Genomic DNA, 20,845 nt, shown 5'->3' with positions numbered 1-20,845 from the left:
TATAATATGAACGGTTCTGATTATAAACATGAAGTTCTATAAATTGACAACAAAAAATTTTGAGTAGGAATTCCTACTCATATTTGAATAGCCAAATATTGTTCTTAGTTCCATCATCATCGGTTCATAAAATTGGATAAACACATAAATCAAACAAAGTGTGTATAAAAAAATTTAAAAAAAAATCTGAGAATGTTGCATTATTTGGAGACTAATCACATTCGAATTATGAAAAAATAAATTAAACAGAACACAATCTGACTGCAGTTTGAGCTGTGTACTTCCCGTTACCAGCTCCATCCTTTGTTCTTCAAATTAATAAGACTAGTATATGCCCACACACGAAGCGTGTGAAATTTTTTACTTTGTTGTTAAAATTGAAGGAAAGAGAAAGAGAGTAAGAGCATAAGAGAGAACGTGGGACGGTGGGAGAGAGGGAGAGAGCTATAAGCATGTCTCTTGTTCGGATAAAACAGACCCCATTGTCGCTCCACTGCTTCACCAGGTTTCATGTTCTCGTTAAACATGGCAAACAAGTAAGTCTCGATGGACTTTTCCGCCCGCCTTGGAGTGCCATGTGACGACAGCACGTGCCTCATTAGGTTAGAGTTGTATTTTTGCGCAATGCTTGGCGTTGTCACGTTCCCATTCCCGTCGGAGGGGCAGCCCCTCTCGGACACCACCACCACTCGAACTTGGGGTGCCCCTGCTTCCTGCAAGGATGTAAAACGATCCACCATGGCATCAAACAGGTTGTCATAACTCAGACCATCATCCGTAACAACAACGCTTTCTGAAGCGAACAATGCATAAGGCAGTGAAACGTCGCTAGGGTTTCTCAATGTAGGTAAAGTAAGGGTACACATTGGCTAGCAATGGTGCCCCAAAGCTGTTCAAGTATTGTGCAATCGGAACCATGTACTCCGCGGTGTCTTGAGAAAACTTTGTAGCCGAGGGAGGGTAAGACTCACCCAGTACTGACGATGCAACTGCCATCGAGACCTTTATTTGCTAAATAGAGTCAAGACCCCCGGAGCTCGATGCATTGTGCAAGTTTGGCATTGCTGGGAGGACGTATTTTGCAACCTCTTCCGGGACGACCTCGTTGCCTACGGCTATGTATCGAAAATTGATTTGCGGTGAATAAGGCCTAATGTACGTTTCTACCCAGTCCTCAGCAGCGGATTCAGTACTTGCAAGTTGTTGAAGTTCCTCATTACCAACTCCGACTAGGACTTCAACGTCAGAATTAAGAAGGGCCTGGAGCGCTTCCTGGTTAGGATCATACGTAGTCTCATTCTTTAGATTTTGTTGGATTTGTACACGGAAATTACTTCCCTTGGTGGTGGCAAGTCATTGCCTAGCATTCCGTAGCATACTCCAATTGGAGAACCGAATGCTGTCGAAAGCGCCACGAAGAAGACGAGACAAAGCAGTGGAAAGTTACCGGCCATTGCAAAGATTGAATGAAAATATGACATCAAACCTTACCAACAATTTGCAAGGACAACTCTAAACTACGCATTATATAATGTCAAACCTTACTAACAAAAACGGGAAAGTTTCGTACTGTAATATTGAGACCGAGTTGACAAAATATTGAGGACTACTAAAAACCGAAAACTTTTCCATTTTTGTTGAGACCGAATTTTTCATTACCCTTTTGGTGACGGTAGTATTGGTGTCGGTTACTCTATCTGACATTGTACGATTTAATGTCGGATTTTTACCAAATATCCGATAGTAACTAGTGTTTCTTGTCGGTTTTAAACCGCCAGTGATATCCCTTTTTGTAGTAGTGGGTAAAAGTTTTCCTTTTTGATTTTTAGTAGTTTAGGTTTTCCAACTCAAACCAGGAAAACCTAAACTACTAAAAGCCATAAACTTCCCTAAATCTTCAAATGTATTTTTGAGGCCCTAAATCATGCACCTCAGAAACCGCGGTTAAATCCAAGAAGGAACGAATGTAAAACGTAGGTAATATATACCTATTTGGGTTTTCTTTGTCGAACGTACATATATAGGTTTGGTTGGTCGTGCTACCCGTATCGTATACGTATCCATTTGGTTCTTAAACTGTTACATAGCTGCATAATTTCATTTATAAATGGCCATAAATCACAGTTAAACAAATTGAAACAGAAGTCCTCAAATCGTCTATGTATCCAGCACTGAAATAATATATTTTCGTATCTGAAAACGACACCACATCGCCAGTTTAGGCGTTCTCTGGCATATCTCTGAGATGTACACAGCAAAGTGCTGAGCCTAATTATCCCTTAACAAATCATCCGGAGAAAAGTCTCGTGAAAAAATTGCCGGATTTTGATTTCTCCAAACAGGCTACATGAACATATCTTCCAAGCTTGTCCACTTGCCTGGCCTCGCCACCCGTGTCTTTCTTGCAAACCTTGCAAGTCTTGTCCACCCAGCCATCCTCCACATATTGCCCATCCACTGGTACCAAGTCAAGAACAATTATCCAAATTAGGAAAATCATTTCAATAATTTTTTTAGATACACATTTTTTTTATTATTGAAAGAATGATAATGAATAGGCAAGTCGAACTACCTAAGGTTCGGTCGTCGGACTACAATAGTAGAAGTCTTACTCTCTAAACCCACACAAGGTGGAAAGAGAGGACCAAGGCCCTAGGATTAGTCATCAACTGCAAGTAGGCTACTTCATTCCCGCTCTAATCTCTACAAGTAGGCTACTTTTCTTTTCTGCTAAGAGCGATTAAAATTGGCTAACTCCCTAATATAATGACTCAGTCCCCTATCTCCAAAATTTATTAAATAAAGAAAAACAAAAATAAAAGAATACAAATGCGAGGACGAAGCCAAAACCCATGAAGAGAAAAACAAAAAAAACATCACCGAAAACAAAAAATATGATGAAACACATATGAACTGGCTACAACCTTTTAATAAAAGTAGAATTTAGACACGCTAAACATACAATAAGTTGTATATAGACTAAGGTTTATAGTAGTTTTATTATCTATTTATTGTCCATCTAGTTCTCGTCTAATCAAAAGCTTGTAATCTGTTTTATTTGTGCGTATATTTCTAAATTTCTTTGCAGAAAATATATGAATGTTTGAAATTGCTAATGCTACATACCCTCAACATAGTCTTTGAAGAAATCCTTGTATGTCCCTCCAATTTTCCTTCTCAAAGCCCCATACTGCATGAAAATAAGAAAAATCTATCAGCAATCTCACATAAGCATTCTGGTTTAATTAATAAATAAAAAATAAAAATCCATCCTAAACTTAATGTGTTATTCGAATTTGCCTGCTGATTTTTCAGTTTGGTAATGAGATTTTTATTTCGCTGAATGTGCCAATTTGCCGTTCAAATGATAGAAACTAATATTAAATGTGATAAATGTGACGGTAGGGGCAAATTGGCAAGTTACAAAAAATTAAAAAGCTCAAAACCAAATTGAAAGTTGAGATGGAAATCGAAGGAGGTCATGAATTCAAAGTGATTAATTTATACCTGTTGTCTGGACATTCTCTCTCCAGATTTAGTGGCATCCCTAGCTTCTTCAATAAGCATAGCATCCTCTGCAGACCTGGTCTGAGAAAAATCAAGTGCTTCTGTCACACTGCTGAAGAAAGACTGTTTGGTTTCCTTCTTTGGTTCTTCCTCCTTCTCCCCCTTCTCTGTTTTGGCCAGCACTCTAAACTGAGAGGAGGAGCTCCTGCTGATGAATCCACCGTTTGGCAATCTCTCTGCAGCTCCAAAATTAGAAGCAAAATTTCTATGCGGAGAGCTCAGAGGAAGTGTTCTTATTAGTACTCCCATGTCTGGATTAATTGGTTGTTCTCCGTTTGGTTGGTGGGTTTTTTGTGAATGATTGAAACATTTTGCCCATTTGGAGGATTAAATACTGGCTAGTTGTGGTGAGCGCATGGCATGAATGCCACTCAAAAGTCCTGGTGGTTTGTATAATACTACGTGGCTATTTGTCATAGCAGTCATTCTATCCAAACATGAAGTATCTTAAACTGATGGCCAATAAAAAACTAAGGTTTTGTTTATGTGCCCCTTGCTTTAAAGAAAGTCTCACTTTCCTTCCAGAACTTACAACGGTTACTGTGTGATTTTACTTTCGGTGCTTTCATTTCGTGTTCTATGTTATCTTATTTTATAAAGTAAAACAAGAAACTCATTAATTTTGCCCACTTAATTTTTCTGTGATAATTTCAATACTATGTACATTGCAGTCAACCCGATGTTTCATGTTCGTAGAAAGCATATTGAATTCGATTATCATTTTGTTCGTGAACGTGTTAAGTTTGGCACTCACAAGTCACAAAGTTCATTTCATTCTGTCCTTGGATCAACTTGCAGATCTCTTGGCAAAGGGTCTATCTAAACAACAGTATCTTCTTCTATAATCCAAACTTGTCGACTCTCAAAAGGCTTTCTTAGATCTCACAAATGAGTCTGTATCAAGTGACTTGGCAATCATGTTATCAGTCTCTTTCATTCGAAAAATGTGTGTTCGGGCCAAACTTCTTGCCTTCTGGAGCGGTTTCAAATATTCTTCACATCCATCTTCAATCTTGTATTACCTGAGCTAGTGATCGAGTCATTCTCGTCCAAGAAAACCTTCTATCCTAAGGTTTATGAATTAATATTGTAATCTAATTTTGATTGTATTCCTGATTTGTAAAGATCCTTACTTGTCCGCCAAGTATACATGATTGTATTTGTGTATATAGGCCTTTGTGCTAAGAATATAATTAAGTTTGTAATTTCTATACTCATGTAGAATGATGTGGAACAAGGGCATCGGTTTTGGGTCAGTTGTACATTCGTTTACAATTTTTTCCAATCAACTTGACGAGGAGGTTACGTAGGTCAAATAAACCACAAGAGCCATAGTCATACAGTTACAAGTTCGGGATAAAAGTAAAATTTCATAAAAAAGGGGCATACAAGCAAATAAGCTTAACGTGTTTCTAATAAAAACGCTTCAGACAAAACACTTTCATGTTGATAAAAATTAGAAATGGCACAAAATCATAACGGGTCAAGCCTCATATCCACTCAAGAAAAGAGTAACCTTTACAATTTTCTGGTAGCCAATTTCATCAATGAGACTATGACATGAGTGAAACAAAGACAAAGCTATTTCGGTAGGTAACATGTCCGTCTGGTCTACACAATATAAACCATGCCAACCTCGAGAAGAGACACCGGCGGGACCTTCAGCGCCACATCTGGCCCCCGGCAATTCCTCCTCAGGCAGTTATAACCGAAGTTAATGGCGAATCTCTTCATAAATGACGAGCCTTGCTTCGCTTTAACGTGTGAGTGCCCCAGTATAAATGCAGTCCCAGCCTCTTGAGCTGCGTAGAGATCCCCAAGCTCTTCGCGTATCAGCGTTGTATTCTCAGGCTGGGTGTCAGGCTGAGACTCCTCGTCGATGGCAAACCTCACTCTTCTTTCAACCAGTTCCATCTCAATAACGTCTGTTATGCTTTCTACAGTTGGGAAACCAACAGATACACTTGCTGGTAGAGTCTCCTCCATCTCATAAGCTGATGCACCAGAAAATGCTACTGTTCCAATGACAGCTAGTCTACACTCGCTTGTGTCAGTAGACCTTGATGCATTATCCTCAGTGCAGGAGCTAGTTCTCTGTGTTCGACACCAGTCATATCGGATGAAATCACCCAGCCTTTCAGCTAGTTCTGTCTCAAAGGAGTCAACATCTTGATGGACATCACGGTATCCATAACGAACAATGCACCTGTAGGACCGATGAGCTGCAGGACCAACGCGACCCACCAAGTATCGCTCAGCAGGTGGCACATAAGGGACAGGGACTGATTTTACACACACGAAAACTAAGACGCGGTGGAAAGCAGGGAGGTTGGTTACAAAGCGGGAGAAGTTAGCAGGAATGCCGGAGGTGAGATCTGTGAACACTAGGCCAATGCCAGGGACCCGAGCGATTCCCAGGCTTGGACCCAAAGCTAGAAGCCAGTCTAATGAAACCTTGTTGTGGAGGTCATATTCATACTTCTTGATGGTTGCATAGTGCCATACAAACATGATAGTCATGAGGAACAGCGCAAGAAGGATGGGAAGCCAGGCACCCTCTCGGAACTTGGTGAGCGAAGCTGAGAAGTAGAGCAATTCAATGGAGCCAAAGAAGATTAGGAAGCAAAGGGCTACAATAGGTGGCTTGTGCCAACAAATGACAATCACCAAGGAGGTGAGGCATGTGGTAACCAACATAACCGTCATCACTGCTAGCCCTGCAATAAAAAATAACAACCGCTTTGTACTTCAAGCAACAAAAGTGATTAATTATCTTCCTCTTGGATGCATTCGTGTCTTGAAATTTAGCAGGCTTTAAGATCAAATTTGTAGTCCTAGCTAGCAAAATATGTAAGGGTAACTTACCAGAAGCATTTCCTAGGTGTTTTGTGTCTCTAAATCCAATGGTCACTGCAATGCAGAGGATCATGAGCATCCAATTGATCTCGGGGATGTATATCTGGCCATGTACCTTGTCAGAAGTGTGGACGACCTTGACTCTCGGAAAACAACTTAATGATTGGCTCTGGTTTATGATAGAAAATGTTCCGCTGATGATTGCTTGGCTTCCCACAACAGAAGCAAGAATGGCTAGTACAAGCACGGGCCATCTCACAGTTTCTGTCCCAAAAAATGAAGAGCTGATACATCTTCCATAACAAATATATAAAGTAGACAATTACAGTATAATAACTATCCTAAAAGATTACGGCATGAATCCTAGAAACCACCGCTGTATGAATCCTAGAACTCCTCGTAGTACAGTGCAAACTAAATCATCCAATTCTCAAGTAGCAGCATATCTGATTCTATTTCTACAGATGCTGGATATATTCCTGCCTTTAGAACAATAATGACACGTACCTGGAACCGAGACATAAAAGCTGATCCGGTGACTGCTGTGGTGATGCTGCGATAAGTAAGCAGCCTGCCCCATATATGCCAATATAAGAGCTGGATAAACCAAAAAGGTAAAAGCAACCTGCACAATGAAGGGGTTTGCAACTTCCATTATCAGTGTGCAAATCAGCATTGGCGAAGCATAGAGAAGACATTACTAGGACGGTATGAATTACCTGAATGGCATTATATGAGAAGTGGCCAAGATCAGCAAACATTGCCTCTGAGCCTGCACACATAGTCACACATATCATTAGCATTTACTTGGTTTCTCTCTTTTCGTCTGCATTCATTTACCGTCAAATTATTTCAGGATGTGAATGTCAGTTCTGTGAAATTTTCAGTTCAGGTTTTCTGGAATTCCATGTTCAATGCCTTCTACCGTATTGGATCTGACACGCACTGGCATACTTATGCTTTATGCAATACATTTTCCACAACTCATCAATATGCAGGACAAGCAACATGACAAGATGTATATAGGGGAATATGATAATTATTTTCCGATGTTACCTGTTATGCACAGCAATATTCCACCCAAAGACATCCAGCCACTTATCCTTGTCTTCCTCAAGAACTTGAACATGTAATACGGAGACAGAGCATGATAGACATACCGGTTCCAGTGGATTATATTATACAAGCCAAGAGCACTGATGCACAGAAGCCATGCCAACACCACTGGTGCAAAAAGGAATCCGATTCGATGGGTGCCATAGTGTTGAAGTGCAAATAAACACAACAATATGAAACAAGTAATTGGAACCACAGCATCTGAAAATTGGCAAGTGAAATTTATGTACATCAGTATAATCAAAGTAAAGTTGACATTTCACAATATACAAACCTTAAGAAAACAATAATTGATTAATCCTACGCTCCTATCGACTGGAAATGGAAAATCGAGTAGGAGTGAGACTGCTTACACTGGTGATGCTCCTTGGACATGGATAATTCCAGGCCAGACACCGCAGAAAAGACTAAAATAAAGCATAGACATGAATTAGTCATCAAACCAGAAGGGATTGCTACATCTTTGATTCTTCAAAACGAAATGCCTTCTACCTGAAATTGCTGGAGTGAGCACTCCATCGCCAATTACCATACAAGTTCCAAGAAGAACAAGAATTAGCAAGGCAGTGTGCAAGGTCTTGCACTTCTCGAGTACAACTTTCACCCTCGAACTTTTTTCCTTCTCTGGGTGGTGCTCCAATTTATAAGTAGAAAGTGCCTCATCAGCAAGCTGGCGGTTGGGGAGAAGGCTTACTTTGGCGTGCCTACATATCAGCGAATACAGTGCAAATGTACCACCTGCAGAAAATCATGCACCAAATGTTACAACCTAAATACAATTATACAAGATATACGCATTGTACACTGCTTGTTTAGTACTTACCCTCTCCATTATCATCAGCTCGAAGGACTATAAAGACATACTTGACCAGCGGAACTAAAGTAAGAGTCCAGAAGACAAAAGAAAGTACACCATAAATCTCTTCATTCGTATCCGAATGTTGAATGTCTTCTGCAAATGCGCTCTTGTAAACATAGAGAGGGGAAATGCTCAGGTCACCATACACTACTCCAAGGCTCTGGTAGGCCAAGAGCATAACATTCTTCCAAGAATCCTTCTGAAAATTCAGTCCACCATACAAACTTCTGAGAATTCAGGTCGATTCTAGGAACATTCAACATACCAAACTGCTAAAGTAAAATCACTCACCGACTTTATAAAACATAAATTGTTTTGCTTATAGACTTATACTATCACAACCAGCCAGAAACATCGAAAGGGTTGATGAACATAAGCACAATGAAGATACAGCACTAACCTTTGAAGCGTCCCAACACTTAATTCTCTCAAGATCCATGGCTCTGGTAAAATTTCAACTTTGAGTGCTAGATTTCTTCAGTTGGAAGCAGTTATTTGCAGATCTGCATTGAAACAGTACAGGTTTCATTGGTTAACTCAAAGTGCAGATTCTGCAAAATCCAAATATTTAAAATCCACAGCTTTATAGATTTCATGGGATGAACAATCACACTTTCAAGAAGATATTCACACACTTTCCAATAAACCCACATGGCATTCATACCTGCAATCACATTCCCACCAAATTTTTGAAAGCTGACAGAGAAATCTTTTGCAAATTTACAGGATAGGATCGAAATCTCAAAAGGGATGAAAACCCAAAAGCCAAAAAATAAAAAAGAATTGGTGATCAGCTGCACTAGAATTCTTCAGATAAAGGTCACATTAATGTAAGGGACCCTCATTCATTCTATATGCAGGTGCTGTCACTGTTGTCTTACCCTTCTCAACCTTCCATGGTTGGTAGGGTTAGGAAAAAAAACAGTGAGACCTTGCTGTCAACATTCTATAGGGCAAAGATGAACTTGAATTTAACTGTGGTGCATGTGACATCAAACTTTGCATTTCCCATTTTTTTTTTTTTTTTGTTTTTTTTTGTTTTTTGATAGAACAAACTTTGCATTTGTCACAAGAAAAACATATGGAAATTGGAGAAAATCAGCAGATGACCAAATAAAAGTAATGGAAACAAAGGCATAGCCACGTGAATCAGTAAAGAAAGATCAGGCAACCGGTGCCCACGCAAATAAAGCTGATTTCAAGGACCATTCATCTCAGATTCATAGCCACTATCTCATCACTTCCCTCTCTCTCTCTCTCTCTCTCTCTCTCTCTCTCTCAACCTTCGATTATTTAAAGAATTTCATTTATAAGTGCTAAAACCCTTCATTTTCTTTTGCTTGTAAACCATGAAAACTTGTGTCTTTACAAATTTTCCCCAAAAATACAGGTAAACTGTCACTCTTTCAATAAATAAACAAAAGGGTTTGCAGCTAACGGAAGAAAACAACAAACAAAACCAAGAGCATACCAAAAGTTAATTTCCAGAGACTTGTAAGATTTGCCCAAATGCCAGAGAAAAAAGAGATCTTTGCAAACAAGGACTATCAAAATTTACAGCCAATTGGCAAACCCATTTGAAATCAAGTACTTCTGAACATGCTAATGCTAGCTCAAAGGAGCTAACTTTTTCCCAACCCTTGAAGAGACATACAACATGAAGGGCTGAAAGGCTGTGTCATTTCAGATTTTCCATCAGCCACTGGGAGTGGCCTTTGTGGACTTTTCCCTTTTCTGACCCACTTTGACCTTTTTCCATTTTAGCTAAACAACATTTTGATTGCATCAGCTATTTTCTGGAAGACTGCCTTCCTAACTATAACCCCCCACCAATACAATCAAAATTTGAGCTTGAAATTCAAGGAATAAGTTAAATAACTTTAAATCTAGCAGTTATGCAGTTAGCAGTCAATGTATCTAACTCAAGTTCGAACTTCTATCTCGTAAATTACAGTAGTTTAGAATATCGAGGACTCAGAGAAAAATAATGGAGTCAATAACAAAACGAAAATGAGATATAGCTCGCATTTACACAAACAGATTACAAACTAAAATTACCTAAGATTTTCACACCAGCAAATCAGCATAGATCTGCAGACATAGAACAAAAAATGAGCTTTTTTTTTTTTTTTCCTTTCTTTTCACACAGCATAACGAGAGAACAGGAATCAAATTCACGACCTCCAGTGCATGGTTGAACGCTCTTAACCAACTAAGCTACAAACCCTTTCGCGAAAACATGAGTTTTATACTTGAGAGCGCTGGAGCCGAGCCTCACACTTTTCCTGAGTGGGGTGACAGCAACTGGCAACTGGGTGTTTAGCAGGCTTTGTCAAGTAAACTGAAGAAGTACACAGATGGATTAAAGATTTGAATGTTTATTCGGTTCGATAGGGGATGCATTTGATGTGTGTTTGAGTGGAATGAAAAGCTTGTGACCGTGAGTCGTGGCAGATTTGGGTGCATTACATATCAAAGATCCGTTTCAAAATATTTTTTAAATAATTGAAAGTGATTTTAAAAATAAAATTATGAGTATTTTTTTTTTTTTAGTACATAGATATGTTTATATTAGGGAGTGGAAGAGTTTGGTTAAGCAAAATAATAGAAAATCTAATTTGATACCTTGCACTTCTAAACGAAAAAAGAATATTATCAGATCGTAGTATGTATAAGTTTAAAAAAAAAAAAAAATTATGAGTTTTAAAAAAATATTTTTTTAAGATTCACTTTCATTCTTGTTAAAGATTAATTTCAAAAGTAGTTTAACAAAAAACGTATTAACTATTTTAAAAGTGTGTCGACCAACTGACCATTTCGAATGTTTTTCTCTCAATATTATTCACTCAACAGTAAAGCGACAATATTATATGATATATGTACATGATTAAAATTAAACAAAGTGGAACGTGGGTAAGATTGACTCCGTTCCAAGAAATTAAGAATTGTTTAAGGAAACTAAAGTATTGGTCGTGTCCTACATGAGACATTAAAAATGGGAATCAACGTCTGGTTTAGTGGGTCTTAAACTTTTTTTAATCTACAAAGTTATGGGTTTTAGAAAATAGATAAGTTTTTCAATGACCAGTTTGACGTAGTTGTTTCTAGAAAATTACATACAGGATTTAAAATATTGGAGCAATCTTCTAAACTCTTTTAAAATCTTTGAAATCTTAATTTGAATATTCGAATTATTTGATAAGTTAAATTAAAAAAACCTTATATGGTATTGCTGCATGATAAAAAACATGCAGAGGATCCTCATTCTTCAATGCAATATGCTCGACACGTAGCATCAATAATTTATTCTTGTTGTAATTTGTGTATATATATATATATCAATTTTATAATTTACATTTTTGAAATATTTGCTTTATTGGCACTCATATTATAATCAATGTTCTAAAAAGTGTTGTTATTTAGTATTATGATATGTATAGATGACTAAAAAACTACGTCAAACTCGTCATTGAAAAACTTATCTCTTTATGTAATTAAAGTATAAGTAAAAAAATTAAAGTATTGGTCGTTGTTTTGCAATTTATGTATCTCAATGCAATTATGTATTTTTTTAAGTATAAGTAGTATTTAGATGTTGTCTGCCCCCTAGTGGTTATTATTATTATTTTTTTAACCAATGTTCTAAATATTCAAATCATATTATTGTTAACCTATTGTGAGGCTAAGCCCACCTCCTCTCCCTTAATAAATGTTTACTTATACTTATAAAAATACATAATTGTATTGAGATACATAAATTGTACAACAAAACGACATATATATTGTAAAGTATTAAAACATATTAAAAACATAGATAACAAGTATATAATGAGTGTTCACTCAAGTATTATAATTAACTGTCCAATCCAACCCGTTTAACAATGGTTTAGTTTACTTTAATATTGTGAGTGCGTTTTTGTACACTGAATCAAACCGGCATGTTCTACTGTAATCGATTTGATCATCGTTGGAATAACAGAACATTCCCATCTCCACTGGTCGATGTGGGATAACAGTTTTTTTGTTTTTTTTTTTTTGGTCGTTAAAACTATGGTGTTCTTCAAGGTAAAATTATGTAACCTCGAAAAAAAAATATGGCGTCAAAGATCCAACAGACACAATTCCAAGATCGTTATTGCAGCTCCAAGGCTATGTAGCCTTAATTTGTTTGGTTATAATCGAATAAGCTAATTAAAGTAAGACAAATTGTTGCTTCAACAAACTCCAAGGCTCCACGAGAAACTCTCTTATTACAAAATAATGTATTTCTTACATATACAACATATTTGGGATATACATCTGTGACATCATGTTCATTATTTGACACCAAGAACTCGCAGACGATATATTACAAAACATATAGAGGGGCAGAAGAAGAAAATCAAGCCTAACTAGAAAAGAATAAGCAATTCGTATATGTATACACGAGACCCTTCTTAAGAGGGATCTCGCTCTCCTGTTTATGGAGCGGGATAAGTAATGTCCTCATATTGAACTCATATACGAGGTCACTATCCTATCACGATAAAAGAGCAAGATCCTTCATGTGGAGCTCCTCCTAGTGGGAAAATATACATGTCACTGTGTACTAAAAAAGGTGGTACATATATATAGGAAAACAAAACCCTTGAAAGAAATTTAAAACGCACATCAGAGCAAACTCACATCACGATCGATCAGTGACCGACACCGGGGCTCGGAACATCGCCGTACCGTCTATAATAGTCGTTATCTCCACCATTTCCATTATAATCATCAGCTTCTGCGGGAAAATCTTCCATAATCAAACGCTTTCGCGACGCTTTTAGAATCGTGGCGCCCGGAGGTTGATATTTGCTATTACTGTGCCTGATCGTTGCAACCATAGGCAGAAGAAGAACAAGAAAAATGAACAGAAGATTGAACAACTTCCTCATCCCCATTTTTCAACGAATCGATGGCAATTGAGAGTCGAAAAGGGAGAAGAACAAGCGAGACATGCACCGCTTTAATAGGTGGTGAGGCCATATGCTCATGATTTTGATTTATTAATTTAGTGCATGAACCATCATGGTGTCAATGTCACGTCATCCAATCTGGACAGAGATAAAGCTTCATAAAAAAGTTGGCCTGCGGACCAACGCATATAAGGTTGATGTAGAGACATGCACTAGTAAAGGTGCAAACGAATCGAGCCGAGCTGAGCCGAGTCGAGCTGAATCGAGTAGCGAAGTGCTCAAGCTCAAGTTAGGTGATATTTTTCGAAAAAGGCTCATAATATTATACTTGAGTTCAGTATTAATGATTTTTTCATGCTCGAACTTGGCTCAGATCAGCTCGTTTGTAAATCGACTCCTTTTAATTTCTTTATTCTTTGGTAAACAGAAAAATGGTTTAAAAGTATGATTTGATAAAATTTGTTATGCCTTTGACCACAGTATGTTAATTATTACTAGGGACCATGAGATAGCTCATGCAGAGAAGATAGATGTTATTTAATTTGCTGGCTTATACAGAAAGGAAAACCTTTGTTAAGATTTTTGTCTGTGCGCCAAACAGTGCTCATTACTCAGCATGATGATATAATTGCACTCTTATAAATTAATTAAATTTCAATTTGCACTGACATAATCATATGTATTAGGGTTTTAGTACATGGGTAAATTGTTATTTAATTCTTTGAACTATTACTTCAGTTGAAATTTATTTCAGTGTAAAGAGTAAGTGCATGACTCCAATAAGCATACGTAACGTGGGATCTTGTGAAAATTATGAAATTGGGAACTGATTTTCATGGTTGCTTCAGGTCGATCTTAATTTGGGTAACGTAAATATTAATCGGTTGTATGTACAACTATTGATTTAAGTATTGCATAATTAGTTTGTGTTGAAAAAGAAATGTATTTTAAGGTAGTGCTGGAATTTTGAATTGAAAATTTACTAAATTGAGCGTATTGACCTATTTTTTCACATACCATCTAGGTTTTTCAAAAAATAAAATAAAAAATATTGACCGATTTTTTTTTTCTTGAACAAACGATATTATCTACACTAAGGAAGAAGGGGTAAGCTTAGCCTCACAATGGGCTGGCAATAATGTGGTTCAAATTCGCCTTTAGCGAGAATCGAACATAAAACCTCTCACTTACAAGTGAAGAGAAATACCACTAGATCATAATACTAAGTGACAATATTGACCAACTTAGTTTGTCGTATATTTGGTAAGCGCTCAATTTCATTCGATTTTGTAACTGAACCAATTTGGTCGAACATATTGAACCAACATCCAATACCTTGAGCCATCAACTCATTCCAATCGACAGAAACTATAGAAAATACGTCAAAACTTAAGAGTATTTCCACCCGTTAGTAGAAGGTTAGGGCAATAAAGTTGCCCTTACTATTTACAGTATTTGCCTTTGTACAATTCTATCTGTTTGGAAGGAGGAAGAGCAAGGGAAGTGATGATTACTATTCCTAAATATAGGAAGTCTTTAAGGAAAGGGATCCCCATTTTTTATTTATAAAAATGGGGATTAGTTATGGGGTCCACACCACATCGAACTTTAATGATCCGAATTGTCTATGTTTCAAGTTGTACCTCATAGATCATCCTTGCAAAATATTAGCCAAATCAGAAATATTTAAGACATCTAATTGAGTTCAAAGAAATAAACGAATACTTTGTTATATAAGAAACAATGAAATTTGATCTTGATAATTAAATTGGCAAATGATTTCGGATTGAATTGAATTTTTGCAAGCAGGATCTATGAATCGAGACTAACAAAATAGACACTTCGGATCGTTGAAATTCGATGTGGAGTGGGTCCCACACCTAATCTCCATTTTTTTTTTTCAAAAAATGAGGATCCCTGTGTATAAAGGGTCTGCCTATATATATATATATATATTAATGTATTATTTGCTTATCATCCACATGTCATTATCGCCGTAGCTTTTTATTTAATTTGCAAGTATGTTGAATTTTGTAAGATTTTTTAAGTGTGAACTTTGTAAGTTTTTTTTTTTTTTTTTTTTTTTTTTTTTACATAATTTTTTTTTGTAATTTTATAATTTTTTGGATTTTTTAAAGTTGGATTAATCCTAGCCGTTAAAATTTTCAATTTTTTTGAATTAGAGGCTTCCCAAAGCCGCAAGTGGCACAATATCAAAATTTTCCATTTTTTTTTTCAACGGTCCTGATCAACAGACGATTAAAAATCCAACGGTTGTACGTGGATTAAATTTGAGCCGTTTAGCTCTGCTGGAATTCACACGGGCGAAAGCCTCGACTTCAGTTGGCAAGACAGCAAGAAGGGCTCCTACCTTCCACCCAATTCCCCCTCCTTTGTTCACCGGCGGAGCCATTTTCTTTGGACAGCAAGGCAGTTCAACCCAATTGCGAGAGCAATAGGTAACTGCTGAAGACGCTCTAAAAAGTAAGAGCCATGAGTATTTGAACGCTCGACCTCTTTTCATGAGCGTTTGACAACAAACCACTAAAGCATCATCAATGTCATGTCATTAGTTTAGCCATGATGGTTTCAATTTAGTCAATATGACAATAGTTGATTCAATTGGAGGCAGATTGTTTGCCCTCCTGTTTGGGTGCCCTTCCCATCCCCTCCTATTTTGTGCGGTCACGGTTAAGCCATGTCAATATTTTATATTAATTTTTTAATAGAGATAATAAGACAAAAAACAATAAGAATATAAAATGTTGACGTGGCTTAAACGTAACCGCACAAATAGGAGGGGATGGGAAGGGCACCCAAACAAGAGAGCAGACAATCTGCCTCCGATTCAATTTTGGTTTGGGCAGGTCGGTTCAAAATCTGAACCGATTTTAACACTAATTCTAGGTATGTAACAAATCTCACAATTTAAGTCTACTATTTTGTCAAACAAAAACTCTATTGATAGAAAAAAATGTTAAAGGAAATAAACATAAAAATAAATTGTAATTAGGCCAAAAGACAAAGAAACCCAAGCAAAACACATAGAGGACCCAATCAGACTTTGTCTGTTGATAGAAATCGTCACCACCACAATCACCAGATACCTTGCCATTCCATTGCTCAGGTCAATGGATTCATTGTTAGCACCAACAAAAAACATAGGCCCCAAGATATATAAAGGGAGAGTTTTGAATTCAAAACGTATGAGTAGAAACCCAACAACACTTTATTTACTAGGAAATTGAACCACATGCAAACCCCAAAAAAAAAAAAAAAAAAAGCACAAATCGTAATTTCATAACATCTAAGATCCACAAACAATACATTTAAATTTCTTCAAAAATACTCAGCCAACGAAAGAAACAACCAAACCCACCAACTATGTCCACCGCCCGATGACCAGCAACGAAATAATTTATATACCAACAAAGCAAAAACAAAACACAATCAGAATTGCAAAAGGAGGAGATACAGAAATCCAAACCACCAAAGTAATTTTGCACACCTTCATCTGAGCACGCAACCAATAAGGTTTTATCTCAAACGACAGTCGCCCATAGTCTGCGTGTATACATAAAGATGTGGATGGGGACAAAGTTAAAGATTGTCAAAAGAATAATATTGATTAGACTAAATTCCTCTCATCCTTTACAATAAATCGATAAGATTAGGAGGGGGTTTAAAGGGGGGAGTGGGGGACTGAGGTTAGTTTAATGTCCCCTCAGGATGACTTTCCAAGTCATTGGGTTGCTCTCCGTTATTCTCCTTCTTCTTCCTTTAGAAATTACTATAGTTTTCAACTTTTTGATTAATAGCTAATCATGCACTCTCGGTTACCAGTCCAACCCTGCCATTGACCGCAACAACGACGGATTTTTAATGTGTTTGAAACACAAATATATATGTCATGTTATTATACAAGTAAATTAATTCTTGAAAAAAATAATTTCTCTACTCATATAATAACATGACGTTCTATCTCGTATTTCGAAAACATTGAAAATTCTTCACACAACAGCAACAACAAAAGTTTCATTGATCTCATTAAGCGTGAAAACTGATCACTTATTGATGAAGACTTAATTTCCTAATCTCCAATTATTAATTAACATAAAATAATATATAGTTTACTTTGAAATGAATGTGCTACGCATTCTTTCCATATTAACGTCCAAAATATAGTGATAACTTCTAACCTTAATTTCCTAACATATCATTTGTACACTAGACATTAAGACCAAGATTGTCGTGAATATGACGCAACAACTGCGTGGGAATGACATGTAGTCAAAATTATGTGTTCAATTCGGGTATGGATGCTAATTATCTGCCAAATGGGTTCAGATAAATTGACACCACTTCCTCCGTGTAGAAGTCGATTCTCTGGAGAAGGTAACTGTTATTAACACCAAAAATTTTAACACCAAAAATTTTATTATAACTCCTCACAAGTGTAATTTTCTTACTAATTATAGAAAGTTTGGAATGCAAAATGAGATTTTTGGAGTGCCAATAACAATTCCTCGGAAGAATTCAGTAACATATCGATGGACATTACCGACAACATCTATTGAGAACATATCAAGACACTATTGACAACATGTTGCGAAAATACGCCTACGCGCATCTATAATGAAACCACATAAATGTAATATCGACATAATACTAATAATATGACTGATGATATATCGAGTATCCATTTTGTGAGCGATTAATTGGGAGGTTTTCATAGTTTTGATATTTTTGTGATGAAATCGTCAAATTGTTTTATTTATTTATAAAAGACGGCATAAATTTCATTCAAATCCAGAAAAAGTCTACTTAGTACAAGGAAAGAGATATTCTCCTCAACAAGATCACAAATTAGAGTAGGAGGTTCATCTAACCAAGTAAAATCACCTCCCAAATGGAGAGCAAAACATGCAAGCCTGCTACAAAGTTTGCTTGGAGGAAGATGTGAGAAGAAGAAGCTTCAGCGACCATATGCAGCAAAACTTAGCATCTTCTAGATAGGTCCAATATGAGGTATATTTGTAGAAAGCTCATGTAAAGATGAAGTGATCTGAAGCTCGTCACTCTCCAAGAAAGCTCGTCACATTATTAGAGCATATTCAGTGGATTTCTTATATAGGGACAACCATCATATTAAATGATTATAAAACAAACATAGGGACAAAATGAATCTCTAATGGATCGGAAAGTAAGTTCCTAAAGTATAGGGACTCGCCGGATACTTGGTGTATATGCATATAGGGACTGAAATGGTGGACCCAATATGAAAATTTAAGTGGAAAAGCAGGCATGGATCCCAGTCACTTGACTTTGTCTTTTTTTTTAATTTTCTTTTCAACCGTTAAAATGGAGGGTCCATATTGATTCATGTTTTTCAAATATTTTTACTATTGAAAGATCAACAGTTCCAATTAAATAACCGTTTCAATTTAGGTTACTTTCTCATGTTGGTTTTCAAATTCTTTTGTTTTCTCTTTTTATAATGCCCCCGTTGAAATATTAATATTTTCAATTTGGGTTACACTTTCATTTTGTTCTCTAATCATCCCTATAAATACCGAACTATCTAACCAAAACTTACCACAACTTCATCTCCTATACTCAGTTCACTCATACTTAATTCCCTCATTTTAGTTACGTTTTTGTGAAGAAAAAACAAATAGTGTCAGAATTTGAATTTTTTTTAGTTAAAATGTTCACAAAAATATTTTACGAGAACGTAATGTTAACATAAACAAACAAAAAAGTGCACCTGATCAAATTATAGCATAAAATTGTAAAACCCTTAAATTTAGGGATTCTACTATAAGGACTCTCCCATTGGAGGCAATATTACTTTAGGGACACAAAGATTTTCTTTAAGTCCTTAAATAAGTACTCAAAGATGGTAGTAGGAGTCCCTAAATAGGGACTCCCATTAGAGATGCTCAATTAGGAAATAAATGAAAGCATCTCGGAGACTAATTTGCACATATATTGGAATTGAGCTTGAACCTTCATAGTGTCTCCACTTTTGAAAAAGTAGTTGGATTCAAATTTCAATATGTTGTTTGTGACATCAACGCGGTCTAATTCCTTCAATCCCTACCTCCAAACTAAAACGTATTGAAATAATTAATGGGTTAGGTAAGGTGAGGGTCATGGAGTCAAGCAAGTCTCTGCTCTAATATTATCTCCAATTGGGTCACACTTATGCTCCATATGAATCCAATCAAGTCGTGACAAGACTCAAATGCCACTTCTAAGCAACACCCATTATTTATAGACTTCTTGTTGATTGGTCAAACCCTTTCCATTGCAATTCAATTTCTTTTTACAATTTCTATGTCATTCGTCTTGAACTCGAATGCACACATAAAATTAGGTCAGCTAGTCAGAAGAATTCGCTCATTTCTTCGCGGACATTTTTGAGATTTTCTCTTGGGTCATGGGAAATAAATTTCAAAGCAGGCCTGGCAACCAGTTTTCCCTACCTACCCTCCGGCCCAAATGTCAAGAAATACGATTTGTGAAGAGAAAAGAAAAGGCTGGTGTGATGTGAGTTCATGACTGTGGGGCTAACGTGGGCGGGAAGAATCGCTTACTTCGGACGCGGACTGTTTGACGGAACCAAAAGCTGGCAAATTCTGACGCGGTCAAAACCTCCCTCCAGCTGACGTTTTGCCGATCGCATCTCATCTGGTCTGTCATCGCGGGAACCTCCTCTCCCACTCCCCGTCCTCTCCACGCGCTTTCGGCCAAACTTTCACATATAAAATCCCCATAAACCTCACATCTTCTTCAACACTGCACCCAAAAGCAAACCAGCAGCTTCATTTGGCTTACATACTCACACCACCCGCTGCTTCTCATTTTTCCAGTCCCATTACTTCCCTCCAAACCAGTTCATATCCTCCAAAACCTTTCACAGAAACCTTAATGGCAAAAATGGTGTTGCTCCTTTTCCTCGTGGTGCTCGCATCGGTGCTAACTTCTTCTGCATCCGCTAGGCTCTTGAACGGCCACCTTACGTTATTGCCAGAAAACCCTCCACGGTCACAGAAACAGCAAGTGCTGCCATGCCACACATACGACAGCAATATTCAAGCTTCTGCTGCTGAAACTCCAAGGTTTGGTGCTGCAGCAGCTGCAAAGTATGGACCGCTGCTTTTGAATCTTCTTCCCAAGGGAACAAAGCCGCCTTCTGGACCCAGCAAAGGAACCAACGACCTCAACAACTAAACACTTCAAGTGATACAGATCGAAGAAGATTTGGTTTCTCTGCGTTTCTTGTTCCTTTCATCTGTTAGCAGATTCTTAATTTCTTTTCTTTTCTTTTCATAGTTTTTTGGCTCTTTCTTAATTTCCAAATAGATATGTAAATACTTGTTACACGAATTATAGATAGCTAGCTAGGGTGATCTGATTGATCTCTTAATTCTTTTGTATCCTTCAGTTTATCCTGGTTTTATAGTTGAGTTATATCTAGAATACAATAAATCATATAATACATTAC

At 37.1% G+C, this 20,845-nt stretch overlaps 3 protein-coding genes and 1 pseudogene across 4 annotated transcripts; 1 reads left to right on the top strand and 3 right to left on the bottom strand.

The window, feature by feature from the left end:
* Positions 1 to 241: 241 nt before the first annotated feature.
* Positions 242 to 1,454, bottom strand: LOC137734478 (glucan endo-1,3-beta-glucosidase-like; annotated as a pseudogene).
* Positions 1,455 to 2,063: 609 nt separating this feature from the next.
* LOC137733439 (uncharacterized) lies at positions 2,064 to 3,923 on the bottom strand. The gene is made up of 3 exons (XM_068472589.1): positions 3,508 to 3,923; positions 3,127 to 3,190; positions 2,064 to 2,457 (listed from the first exon to the last, which is right to left on the bottom strand). Exons 1-3 carry the CDS (start codon positions 3,814 to 3,816, stop codon positions 2,288 to 2,290), a joined length of 543 nt encoding a protein of 180 aa, XP_068328690.1. The 5' UTR covers positions 3,817 to 3,923; the 3' UTR covers positions 2,064 to 2,287.
* A 1,120-nt stretch (positions 3,924 to 5,043) lies between these two features.
* Positions 5,044 to 10,047, bottom strand: LOC137733438 (potassium transporter 2-like). 2 transcript variants are annotated; one of them, XM_068472588.1, is made up of 10 exons: positions 9,870 to 10,047; positions 8,799 to 8,901; positions 8,363 to 8,597; positions 8,032 to 8,277; positions 7,893 to 7,946; positions 7,480 to 7,740; positions 7,143 to 7,195; positions 6,931 to 7,048; positions 6,433 to 6,687; positions 5,044 to 6,284 (listed from the first exon to the last, which is right to left on the bottom strand). In XM_068472588.1, exons 2-10 carry the CDS (start codon positions 8,835 to 8,837, stop codon positions 5,179 to 5,181), a joined length of 2,367 nt encoding a protein of 788 aa, XP_068328689.1. In that variant the 5' UTR covers positions 8,838 to 8,901; positions 9,870 to 10,047; the 3' UTR covers positions 5,044 to 5,178. The 2 variants fall into 2 exon arrangements, with proteins under 2 accessions (XP_068328689.1, XP_068328688.1); XM_068472587.1 differs by lacking the exon at positions 9,870 to 10,047 and adding an exon at positions 9,063 to 9,342.
* A 10,230-nt stretch (positions 10,048 to 20,277) lies between these two features.
* On the top strand, positions 20,278 to 20,571 carry LOC137734477 (uncharacterized). Its single transcript, XM_068473739.1, has one exon. The coding sequence runs from the start codon at positions 20,278 to 20,280 to the stop codon at positions 20,569 to 20,571; it is 294 nt and encodes a 97-aa protein (XP_068329840.1).
* Positions 20,572 to 20,845: the final 274 nt, after the last annotated feature.

This window comes from Pyrus communis, chromosome 5 (assembly GCF_963583255.1).
Source record: "Pyrus communis chromosome 5, drPyrComm1.1, whole genome shotgun sequence".
NCBI lineage: Eukaryota > Viridiplantae > Streptophyta > Magnoliopsida > Rosales > Rosaceae > Pyrus > Pyrus communis.
This window is presented reverse-complemented; position numbering and strand designations above follow the sequence as displayed.